At 41.0% G+C, this 13,025-nt stretch overlaps 2 protein-coding genes across 6 annotated transcripts; both read right to left on the bottom strand.

Annotated features, from left to right (window-relative positions):
* Window positions 1–1,246: 1,246 nt before the first annotated feature.
* On the bottom strand, window positions 1,247–3,283 carry LOC104422820 (putative F-box/kelch-repeat protein At5g24040). 5 transcript variants are annotated; one of them, XM_010035255.3, is made up of 2 exons: window positions 2,040–3,283; window positions 1,247–1,971 (listed from the first exon to the last, which is right to left on the bottom strand). In XM_010035255.3, exon 1 carries the CDS (start codon window positions 3,197–3,199, stop codon window positions 2,063–2,065), a length of 1,137 nt encoding a protein of 378 aa, XP_010033557.2. In that variant the 5' UTR covers window positions 3,200–3,283; the 3' UTR covers window positions 1,247–1,971; window positions 2,040–2,062. The 5 variants fall into 5 exon arrangements, with proteins under 5 accessions (XP_010033557.2, XP_039159883.1, XP_010033558.2 ...); XM_039303949.1 differs by having other exon boundaries at window positions 1,247–1,947; XM_010035256.3 differs by having other exon boundaries at window positions 2,052–3,283.
* A 4,325-nt stretch (window positions 3,284–7,608) lies between these two features.
* LOC104422819 (putative F-box protein At5g60060) lies at window positions 7,609–11,606 on the bottom strand. The gene is made up of 2 exons (XM_010035254.3): window positions 9,433–11,606; window positions 7,609–8,003 (listed from the first exon to the last, which is right to left on the bottom strand). Exons 1-2 carry the CDS (start codon window positions 10,510–10,512, stop codon window positions 7,758–7,760), a joined length of 1,326 nt encoding a protein of 441 aa, XP_010033556.2. The 5' UTR covers window positions 10,513–11,606; the 3' UTR covers window positions 7,609–7,757.
* Between the last annotated feature and the right edge of the window lie 1,419 nt (window positions 11,607–13,025).

Raw genomic sequence — 13,025 nt, 5'->3', positions numbered from 1 at the left:
CCTTGCAAAATAGCTACTAGTCAATGCTAAAAAGTGACGAAAGTACCACATATGCTCATCACCTTTCCTTAGCTAAGAATGCTGCAATTTTTTTTTTTATGTTCGTCGACAGAGTACGGATACACCATGAAGGTCGACAAAAAGATAGACATATACAGCTTTGGTGTCGTACTATTGGAGCTCATCGCAAGCAAAAGGCCTCTATACCCCAAGTTCGGAGAATCTGTCGACATTGTCAAGTGGATACGGAGGAAAATTAGGGACAACGGAGCTCTGGAAGAAGCTCTAGACCCCCAATGTTGCAAGCATGTTTAGGAAGAAATGCTTTTTGGTGCTCATAATAGTGCTCCTCTATACAGCAAAGCTACTGAGATATAGGCCCTCCATGAGGGATGTCATAACCATGCTCAGAGAGGCGAAGCCTCGGAGGAAGAGCAGTAGCAATGGTGCCGCAATGTATGAAGCTAGCAAAGACAAGCCAATTTTCAGCACGTCACTTGTAAATGACCTTCTCTAGGGAGTGAGTTCTAAGCATTTGAGTTCCTTTTGGCTAATAGTACCTTCAATTTTTCTCGGTATGTAGAATTTCTTAATTGAATGCTTGTAGTTACTGGTTTTGACATCTACAGAGATCACCGGTATATGATCTAGGTACCTTTTTTTGCAAATAAAACTTCATTTGTTGTTTATGTCCGTGTCCAGAATCACTGCAGCAGTATGTTTTTAGAGCTTCAGTTTTTCTTCTTGTGTTGTTTTCTTGGTAACTTTCACCCGAAAAGCAAAGGATATCAAGATGGTCGTTTCTGTTTAAGAGGTTCTGGTTGGTAATGGCAATGGAAATTAACACATTCTTAAATCTGAGAAAAAAACATTGCATGACATATAAACCATGTAGACCAAGTTCATCAGGACAATTGATCTTGTAATGTTCATCTATATCGTCTATAGACCATATAATAATTTCTCTTTTAGGTCAATGCATTAAGGAGTTCATGGCATTAAGGGGTTTATGGGTTATGAAGGGTATTTTTTGTTTTTTTTGTAACATGAGTTGTTTCAATCCGTGTTCCATAGTGTAAATAAATACTAAATTGAGCGCACTAGAAGCCTTAGTAGTTAGTATATATATAGAACAGGACGATAAAAACAAGGATAATCAATTGTCCTGTGGTTTAAGTTAGCACAAGTATGATGCTCTAACACGTCAATGGGGTTCTTATCTTGGCTGCTTTTTTTTTTGGGGGACTAATAAGCTGCATTTCATTACTAACTGAGATTCCGAACGAATACAACATGAACATCAGTACAAAGTAAATCCAAAAGAGCAAAGAGGGGATTAACAATCTAGTTCCTAGGGAAACAACCCATACGATGGGCTTTGGCTAACTAATCGGCCACTTTGTTGGTGGCGCGATTACAGTGGGCTAAAGTAATCCCGAAATATTCGCCATTTTATGCTTAACCTTGTCCACTAGAGGTTGCACTGCCCAACTTAAAGAAGCTAAGGAGAGAACACTCTCCACCAGCGTACAATAATCAGACTGAAGTAGGAATTCTTTTTTCATACTACTCAGGGAAAGCTTAGAAGAGATGAAGTCTAGAGTTTCAACCAAAGTTACAGCCTCCGCCTGTTTTGTTGAACTCAACTCAATGTTTTCCGCTGAACTCACCTCAATGTTTTTAGCAAACCCATCCCTTATCCTGCCAAATGAATCTCTGTTAGACGCAGGCAACAACAGTGTTGCAAAGCACCGAAGAATCTTCTATTCTTCCCTCCGGTTAAATCGAGTCTCTGTGCCAGATCTGGGCTGGGAAATGCGTCGGGTCCACCATCGGCGTCACTGCTGTTCGGGTAAGTCCTGCCCTTATTCCTCTCTTCCGATCTGCCGGTCCTTACAAGGTGGGCTTCGTTGTTGCTCCTGCAGTCCTGCCGCAGGTACAACCTAACTGTTGGAAGAGAGGAGAAAGCATCTGCATCATATAAATAATGTTAGAAACTTCTGCTAAAAGTCCAGGTGCATTGCTCATCAGTTTTCAACCTCAATACTAGCCTTGCGGCCTTTTACATGCCAAATCTCATCCCCGTAGCACGTAGCAATAAACCAACACGGAAGTCAGAATAGGCCGGCCACTCGAGGCTACGATTCACCAAGTTGAACACCTCAAAGTTGTTGCAATTTCTTTCTGCGCGGTAGATGCAATTCCCCTCTCCATGCCCATCGAGCTCACTTGCCGGGACGGCAAACGAGCAGCGGCAGTTGCAGAGAAAGAAAGCGGAATCGCCCAAGCTCCTCACCTCGTCCCATCTCGCATGTCGCTGATCCAATCTAAAGACTTCATAATGACTTGTCTTTTCCGGCGAGCCACGGCTACATGTACCATCGCTAGTGTATCTGCACACTATGTAAAGATCACCGCCTGATACCACCAAATGCCTCGAAAAGCAGGAAAAGCAGTAAAAGCAGTCGAAGCGGCGACCAATGTCGTAGATCGGCAGTGAGAAACTTTGAAGTCTGAAAGATGTATGAAGCTGCAAAATCTGCCCGATTTGCCCGACGGAATCAACGACCCAGACTTTGCCATCATACACTACGATGTCATCATACTCGTCGATGTCGCTACCATCAACCTCTAAATTGCTCCAATTCTCATCCCTGTATTTCCAACAACCTAATTCCCCACCTTCAATGAAATAAACCGAACATTGATCTAAATCGGAACCTACGCCATCCGGATGCATCACTGCTTTCTGTACACCTTCAGAGGGGTCTCTGGTTGTACCATCGAGCGTGTATTGTCTACAGATTTCAACCATTCGGGATTGGCGAGAATCGAGTACCTTCGGGAAGTTGGGGAGCATGTGCATAATCCTCCGCTGCGAGTAGAGGCTGCGGATCCGCATACGCCCGGGCTCCGACGACTCCTCGAGCATCAGTAGCCACCGCGTGCGGCCGGAGCCGGCGGCTCCGTTTGGCGTCTCGAGGGCGTAGACCGTGCTCTCCCGGAGGAAGAGGCCGGGCTCGATTTGGAGAGGGAATCGCGAGGCCTCGCGGCGGGGGGGCGCGGGGATCGCGGAGCGGAAGGAAGAGCAGACGCTACGGAACCCGAGGACTTCCATGCGGGTGTCGAGACGATTGCCGATCACGGAGAGCACATCCGGAGGAAGGTCGGAGTATGAGCGCCTTTCGGTTGGATCCATGGGTTGCGTTTTCTGCACGGGTGATCGCCGACGTCGCCGGAATAAGAAGAGAAGGAGAAATCGGGATGTTTTGCCGAAGTACGTCTTTATCATATGCCATAAATATCTGGGATGTTTTTCTAAATTTAATTTATATCAAAATAACTTATTCAACAATAATTTCAGTCCATATCTCAAAGTAATCAAAACGACAATTTACAATCCTCCATTACTTTATTTTATATATTTTTTTCATCCATATTTATTATGTTAATATTGAAGAAAAAAAGACACTATCATCAACATGTTTTAAACACCTTCCATTTTTCATTATAAATATTTGATTCGATTTCGGATGCAAAATCAGACCGAAAGATCTTCATTCTCTCCTTTCAATTTTACCTTGCATTTTGTATTTTTGTTGTTACCGCTACAGCCACCACCTCTAATTTCTCTCTCTCACTCTTTGTTTTGCTTCGTCCACTTCTTCACATTTCCTCAACACGAATCAACCATTCAAATCTCACAAGCCTCTTGTAGATTGGTCGCTTGGCCTTACAAAAAGGATCAAGGATGCTCAAGCTACATTTTTCCAATTCTAGCATATACAAGATTTTTTTTTGAGGCATTTACGTTGTGTAATTCGAAGAATTGATGTCACAAGCAACATTCTCAAGAAATACCAAATAAAATCGAAAATAAAAAAGGAAATTGGCTAGTCCAAGATAGACACCCCATTTGGTTCAGCATTCCCAAAAGGGCTATTCCCAAAAGGGCTTTTAGCCCGAAAGCCCCTTAGAAAAAATTTAGGTGTTTGATTCAGCATTTGGAGGTGTCATTAGCCAAATACTAGACTTTAAAATGCTAAAAGCCCAAAGCAAGTGGAGCTTTCAGCATTTCGAAAATGCAAGTCTACCTCTACTATTCCTCCGTTGACTTATTTTTCTTTTTTTTTAAAGCGATCATCTTCCCCACACCCCAACCACCGTTGATCGGCGACGGAGTTTCATCGGATTTTATTTTTATTTTTTAAAAATAATAAAATCCATTTGCAAATGTTGGGTTCACCTTTTTTTGTCATTTTTATTTTTTGACAATCAATAGCCCAACTTTTTATCAATGTTGATCATTAATTAACAAATATGATTAATATTACAATAAATAAAAAAATTATTCAAAGTTAAAAACAAATCTAAAAAACCTAGGCCAAAAGTTAAACTTTGCATATAATCTATAATCAAATTCTTTTAATATAATTTTTAAATAAATTTACTAATATATATCTTTTACATTACTTTCAACATGATAATGTAAAAATGTTATATAGTCATTGTTTTTTTTTTTTGCAATTTTAAAAATACTCATACTATAAAACTTAATTTAGTCACACTAAAGGGCTTTTCAAATATATATTTACCAACGAGTCTTGCATTTCCCTAAAACACTTTTCAGTTATAGTTTACCAAACAGTCTAGCATTTCGAAAAACCCTTCACCTATTTGTATTCTCTCAATGGCATTTCCCCAGAATCGAACCAAACGAGCCCAAACTCTAGAATCGAATTGGGCGATGTTGAGATCTCCGATGGCCAAACGAGCTCTATAATCGAATAGGAAGAGTGGGCCCAAAAGGGGCCAAACACGAGGGTAACCGAACCAAACGAGCCCAAACTCTATAATCAAATAGGAAGAGTGGGCGATGTTGAGATCTCCGAGGGGGCTAGCAAACACGAGGGTGCGGTGGAGGTTGGGGGAGTCGCAAAGGTCGAGGATAATTTGGAGGTGGGAGGAGTCATCATAGGCATCGGGAATGCGGAGGAATTTTGGGAGAGGGGTGAAGGAAGCAAGGGACCTTGGGCTCCATAAGGAGGCCGCGGGAGTCAAAGCTGTGGACTTGACCACGGTGGAGGGAGCAGAGGATGGATCAAGGGGCTCCCAGCGGTTCAACCAACAAACCAAGGATTGGATCCTCATCATCATCGATAATCTTTAGAATCACATTATGATCTTAATAATAACATTAGTCAATCACTTGCTCCGATATCGTTGTTCCCATGTTGGCTCAATCATGATAATAAAAGCATTTGAAAAATGTGAAAAGTGAACCCCACTTGGACACGTGAGAATTAACTAATGGATTGTAGTATGGCATATCTTATATTATTGGAAAATGCAACCTCCCACTTCGAACCTTCGTCGAAATGCCCAGTGCCAACCAATTGTTCACTATCTTTCAATCCCAAACACATAAAGTAACTGAATGATTCATGGTGGGGCTGACTCCAAAAGTTTGGGCCCAGTGCTAGCCAATTGTCCACCACTTTCAATCCCAAACACATAAAGTAACTAAATGATTCATAGGGGCTGACTCCAAAAGTTAGGCAAGATCGGGCACCTTGATGAGGCAAGGGGTCTAAGCATCTAGCCACAACACCATCCAACACCAGTTTAGTTCGATCGCAACGATACTTTTTCCGAGCGGCATAAGTTGTCTACATAGTTAAGCTAGATTGCTTCACGGCTCAGCACATCCATGTTCAGTAGCACCTTATGTGGATTGTGGATGAATCGAGGCATGATAAATGAAATCTTGTTAAGAAGCTTGGATAAGCAAGGATAGGTCTTAAGTCTGTGTACTCTCATTTGGAAGAAAAAGTTGCTAGAATGATCTCTCAAACTTTTTCTAGCATTGCCTCTGAGAACTGTCAATCCAAAATCAGATTCTTCCAATTTCTAGCAGTTTGATTGTCATCAAGGCAGAGTTTTCAGTCAAATTATTCTTGGTATACCAATTTAAAAGGCACCAAAGGTGAAGCATTGTTGTTGATAGGGAAGCAAAAGGGTAAGGAAGTTTAGCAATAAAGTGAAAGCAAGGTAGGGGTGAGCAATTTCAGATTCCGTACAAGTTCCACCTAAAACCTGAAACCTACGCGTTGAAATAGGTTTCCGTGGAATCTTTCATTCACATTTTTTTCCACCAAGAACGTTTTATAAAACTCTTGGACCCCCGAATTTGGAGTATCCTACTTTCACGCAATTCACAGGGTTCAACAAGCAATCGATATTTCATGATCAAGGGTGTAGTACTATTTGTAGTAGCGGTCCTTCTATATCGTATTAACAATCGAAATATGGTCGAGAGCCAATTCCAATAGACTTATTGTAGGGTCCCATTGGCGTGCATCCAGTAGGAATTGAACCTACGAATTCGCCAATTATGAGTTGGGCGCTTTAACCATTCAACCATGGATGCTTAGCGAGGATCCTCGTTGAAAATAACCAAATTCCAATTGAAATGAAATTTTAGGAGAAATCAATGCAATTTAGGAGAAATCAATGAAAGGACATCAATTCAAATCCTTTCTCAGAACTCGAAATCTCTCTACATACCCTAGAATCTAAAATCTACCCTGCCATAAGTTGTAGAATCAGTTCCAAGGCCTATCACAATTCCACTTATATTATTATTTGAGCGATTACAATTCACTAACTATAACTTATATTTATACACACAAAAAATATGAATATTAATAAAAGAAAAATCTTAGTCATGAAATAAAAAGTTGAATTAGTGCTTCCAAATTGTACACTTATCATCGAACGACATGGCATATCAAAGGATTGTACGAAGACATGGATCAAGAAAAACATTAAAACTTATTCCATATTTCAAGTTACAGGTGACATGTTCCACGTTTCTCCAACTAAGAACATGAAACCTACCCATCAACAGGTTTTTAATTTTTTGAAACCTGAAACCTACCCCACATATCTTAGAACTTGGAACCTACAAGTTTTTACCAATCCAATTATCAAGTTCTTGGTTTTATTCTAGAACCATGCTCACCCTAAAGCACGATGAGAAGAATCAACTGCAAATCCAATGATAGGGCTGAGATTGATGAGATTGTTTGTGAACTTTCGGCTAGTGGACCATGATGAATAGAAAAATTAACCTGCGGGTTGACGGTGGATTGTTTTTGAAATGAAATAGACAACAAGCAAGCATTAATAAGAGCCTATGGAACCAACCCCTCGCCCCCAAAAAAAAAAAAAACAAAACAAAACTACTCGATGCAGCGCTACTGACAATAGTCGATCGTCTCGGAATGCCATCCAACATTAGAGTTCAGATGTAGTGGAAACAAAAGTCAGCATTAGAGTTGAGTGGTCAAAGTCAAACGGAGTGATAAGTTGAACTAAAATGCCTTTAATGCATACCATTTTGCTCATCATAACTTATATCCCAACTATACTTGATTCAAAATTTATTTGATGACAATGTTAACACAGTATGTTGTATTTCAACATAATAGACTTAGTTTATGCATAAAAGTGAAGCTACAATTACTTTAGAGTCTAGATTGGTGTCCCTCTTCAAGTATGATAGATGTTACACAATATCTGAACCTCATGTATAGAAACTTGTAGTTGTAAAGGCAAATTTAAGCCATCAAATAGTTGGCATTCCAACTCACGTCATTTAATCATCTTACATACTATGTTTGCACAGAAGAAGACGTACACTAGTATCAAAAATCAATATCATCATAACATATTGCAGATTTAGCAAAAAGTTGTCATGAGGACATAATCATGCTACACTTGTATACAGTTTGCAGCATTAAGTACAAGTAGCTAAGAAGCTCCTTAATGTTTCCAGACAGCATTACTAAATTGATGAGCAAAGTACTTTTGCTTGAGTTGTACATATGGGTAACCAATGAAATGAAAGACAGAAAGTGGGCAGGCTTTGAGAAAGAGAGTATTTCATACCACACTTGATTGTTCTCATCCAGCTCAATCGAAAAGCTCTCTTCCCCAACCTACAACAAAATGGAATGTCACGTATTTAAGAAGTCTTGATGTTCTACGAATAAAACTTGGTCATATGCCCGAAAATACTTTTTTGATAGGAGAAACTGAGAGGTACACCTAGTTTGCCGTGTCAAATAATTCAAACAGACTCTGCAAACACTGCCGAGTAATATATGACAAAAGGTTCTTATCAAGATTTAAAGGTAATGAAAAAACATGACAAATGGAAGATTTGAAGGTTGTCAATCTCTAGGCTTGTCAAAAGGCCAAGATGGCTCATCAATAATCAAAGGGCGCAGCATTATGAAATCACAAAGACCCGATTGATAAGCCCATTGTTGTCATCAGCCTAAGAGCTGTGACGAGATGAGCTTAATATCCACGCAACTTTGTGTTCGTAGAGGTCTAATAAATGCTAGCATTATTGTATTTGCCACAACTTTTAGACGATAAGAACTCAAATCTGTAGCCAGAGAGGAGCTGCCAACTAGACTGAAGCAATGACAACTTCTGTACGAGACAATATTGGAAAAATTAAATATACTTAAAACAGTTTGCTTAGAAGGAGGTGAGGGAGGAGACTATGCATGCACCCAATGCACATATTCAATAGTAGAGCAACTGATTAGAAAAGATATGGATAATAATTAGTCTGCTGCCATGGCTTATGATTCCTTATGCTTTATCTTTGACAATTAGATAACGATCTTTCAGCTTGTAAGGATAAGAAGGCAGCAGAGAAGTTAACTGCTTAATTAGGATACATACTAGAGATATAGTCCACTGTCATGTCTCCCTAAGCAAAATGTATATCGAAAACTTCAGAGAAGAAAAGCTCGTGGTACTGAATCCCCACTACAACTTGCAAACTAAGGTAACAGCAGCTAAACATACTGCACAGAAGAACAAAGAACCAAAATGAAAACTCAAGACATGCTTATAGATGACAGGAACAATGACCAAGGATAGTCATATGGAATTCCACAAATCATGCAAAATTAACTCAAGAGTTATCCATGAGATGCAAAATAGCTTGATGAATAACATAGTGTCGGTTGCCCAAATTACTATACTGAACATCAAGGAATAGTTCAACGACCACATTAAATGAATTAGACTTTTTAAATCCGACATTGCATACAAGACAAAATTTAGGGACTGTGATATCATTCCCTTATATATAAATTGTATTTTTTGAGTAATCTTAATAACATTTTTTTTTCTGGAAATAAAAATTTAATCATATTTATATCTAGATTCTGGAATGAGAACCGCATTCCAAAGACTACAAACGTAAGTGCATTTAAAAGGGGCATGACAAGCTGTCCATCCCCATACTACCAATATCCTAATCGCCCTTCTTCATCAACGCAATAAACCAATCCGGAAGTCAGAATAGTCCGCCCACTTGAGGCTACGATTCGCCAAGTTGAACACCTCAAAGTTGACGCAATTAATCTCCGCGCGGTAGATGCAATTCCCCTCGCCATGCCCGTCGAGCTCCTGCGCCGAGACGGCGAACGAGCAGCGGCGGTTGCAGAGAAAGAAAGCCGAATCGCCCAAGCTCCTCACCTCCTTCCATCTCGCACGTCGCTGATCCAATCTAAAGACTTCATAATGACTTGTCTTTTCCGGCGAGCCACCGCTACACGGACCATCGCTAATGTATCTGCACACTATGTAAAGATCCCCGCCTGACACCACCAAATGCCTCGAGAAGCAGGAAAAGCAGTCGAAGCGGCGACCACCAACGTCGTAGATCGGCAGTGAGAAACTTCGAAGTCTGAAAGACGTATGAAGCCGCAAAATCTGCCCGTCAGAATCGACGACCCAGACTTTGCCATCATAAACCACGATGTCGCTATAACGACGGCGCCGTCGGCCATCAACATAACGACGGCGTCGTCGGCCATCAACAAAACGACGGCGCCGTCGGCCATCAACAACTAAATAGCTCCAATTCTCGCCCCCGTATTTCCAACAACCTAATTGCCCACCTCTATCAATGAAATAAACCGAACATTGATCTGAATCAGAACCTGCGCCATCCGGATGCATCACTGCTTTCTGTACGCCTTGAAAGAGGCCTCCGGTTGTACCCTCGAGCGTGAATTGTCTGCAGATTTCAACCATTCGGGATTGGCGAGAATCGAGTACCTTCGGGAACTTGTGGAGCATGTGCGCGATCTTCCGCTGCGAGTAGAGGCTGCGGATCCGCATACGCCCGGGCTTCGCCGACTCCTCGAGCATCAGCAGCCACCGCGGGCGGCCGGAGCCGGCGGCCCCGTCCGGGGTCTCGAGGGCGTAGACCGTGCTCGCGCGGAGGAAGAGGTCGGGCTGGATTCGGAGAGGGAATCGCGAGGCCTCGCGGCGGGGGGGCGCGGGGATGGCGGAGCGGAAGGAAGAGCAGACGCTACGGAAGCGGAGGACGTCCATGCGGGTGTCGAGACGATTGCCGATCTCGTAGAGAACATCCGTAGGAAGGTCGGGGCATGAGCCCCTTTCGGTTGGATCCATGGGAGCTCTCTTGCGTTTTCTGCACGGATGATCGCGGATGTCGCCAGAAGAAGAAGAAGAAGAAAAGAAGAAATTGGGCTGTTTTACCGAAGTACGTCTTTATCGTATGCCATAAATATCTGGGATGTTTTTCTAAATTTAATTTATATCAAAAATAACTTGTCCAACAATAATTTCAGTTCACATCTTAAAGTAATCAAAACGACAATTTATCATTCTCTATTACTTTATTTTATATTTTTTTTCATCCATATTTGTTATGTTAATATTGGTGAAGAAAAGACACTATCATCACCATATTTTAAACACCTTCCATTTTTCATTGTAAATATTTGATTCAATTTCGAGTATAGAATCGGACTGAAAAATCTTCATTATCTCGTTTTAGTTTTACCTTGCATTTTGTATTTTTGCTATTACCTTGCTTCATCCACTCTTTCGAATTTCCTCAACACGAATCAACAATTCGAATCTCACAAGTCTCTTGTAGATTGGTCGCTCGGCCTTATGAAAAGGATTAAGGATGCTCGAGCTACATTTTTCCGATTCCAGCATATACAAGACGTTTTTTTTTTTCTTTTTTCCTTTTTTTGAGGCATTTACATTGTGTAATTCAAAGAATCGGATTCGCAAGCAACATTCTCAATGAATACCAAATGAAATCAAAAATAAAAAAAGGAAATAGGCTGGTCCCGAATAGAATCTAGAATCGAATAGGAAGAGCAGGCGACGTTGAGCTCCCGAATGGGGCCAGCGAAAGCGAGGGCATGGTGGAGGTTGGGGGAGTCGCAAAGGTCGAGGACAATGTGGAGGTGGGAGGAGTCATCGCAAGCATTGGGAATGCAGAGGAATTTTGGGAGAGGGGAAAGGAGGCAAAGGACCTTGGGCTCCATAAGGAGGCAGCGGGAGTAAAAGCCGCGGGCTTGACCACGGCGGAGGGAGCAGAGGAGGGATCGACGGGCTCCCGGCGGTTCAACCATATCGCTTCCCTAATTAATATATACACTGGAGAGGATTGTTACCATTTAGCAGTTTTCTCCCTTCTTCACCAACGCTCCAAGGATTGGATCCTCCATCATCAGCCATAATCTTTAGAATCACATCATCATCTTAATAATAACATTGGTCAATCACTCACTGTTCCCACGTTGGCTCAATCGTGATAATAAAAGCATTTGAAAAATGTCAAAAGTGAACCCCACTTAGACACGTGAGAATTAACTAATGGATCGGAGTATGGCATACCTGGCATTATCGAAAAATGCAACCTCCCACTTCGGACCTTCGTCGAAATGCTTAGTGCCAACCAATTCTCCACCATCTTTCAATCCCTAACACATAAAGTAACTAAATGATTTATGGGGCTGACTCCAAAAGTTTGGCGAGATCAAGCACCTGATGAGGCGAGAGGTCTAAGCATCTAGCCACAGCACCATCCAACACCAGCTTAGTTTGATTGCAACGATACTTTTTCTGGGCGACATAAGCTGTCTATATAGTTAAGCTAGATTGCTTCGTGGCCTATCACATCCATGTTCAGTAGCACCTTGCATGGACTGTGGATAAGTCGAGGCATGATAAATGAAATCTAGTTGAGAAGCTTGGATAAGCAAGGATAGGTCTTAAGTCTGTGTACTCTCATTTGGAAGAAAAAGTTGCTTGAATGATCTCTCAAACTTTCTCAAGCGCTGCCTTTGGGAACAGTCAATCCAAAATCAGATTCTTCCAAATTCTAGCAGTTTCATTATCATCAAGGCAAAGTTTTCGATCAAGTTACTCCTGACATACCAATTTAAAAGACACCGAAGATGAAGCATTGTCGTTGATAGGGAAGCAAAAGGGTAAGGAAGTCGAGCAATAAAGTGAAAGCAAGGTAGGGGTGAGCAATTTCAAATTTCATACATGTTCCACTTAAAATCTAGAACTTATCTGTTGAAATAGATTCTTTATTTTTTAGAACTTGAAATTTATTATGCATACGCTAGAACCTGAAATCTACCATGTCATAAGTTCTTACATCAGTTTCGGGTCTATCCAAGTTCTACTTATATTATTATTTGAGCGATTACAATTTACTAACTATAACTTATATTTGTACACACGAAAGATATGAACATTGATAAAGTAAAAATCTTAATCATAAAATAGAAACTCGGATTAGTACTTCCAAATTGTACACTTATCATCGAACGATATGGCATATCGGAGGATTGTATGAAGATATGGATCAAGAAAAACATTAAACTTATTCAATATTCTAGGTTACAAGTTCCACGTTTCTTTAACTAAGAACCTGAAACCTACCCGTCAAAATAGGTTTCTCATTTTTTGAAACCTAAAACCTACCCTACATATCTTAGAATTTAGAACCTACAAGTTTTTATCAATCCAATTCTCAAGTTCCTGGTTTTACTCTGTAACCATGCTCACCCTAAAGCACGATAAGAATTGACTGTCGATCCAACGATAGGGTTGAGATTGATGAGGGTTTTTGCGAACTTTCGGCTAGTGGA

Source organism: Eucalyptus grandis, chromosome 10 (genome assembly GCF_016545825.1).
Source record: "Eucalyptus grandis isolate ANBG69807.140 chromosome 10, ASM1654582v1, whole genome shotgun sequence".
Lineage (NCBI taxonomy): Eukaryota > Viridiplantae > Streptophyta > Magnoliopsida > Myrtales > Myrtaceae > Eucalyptus > Eucalyptus grandis.
This window is presented reverse-complemented; position numbering and strand designations above follow the sequence as displayed.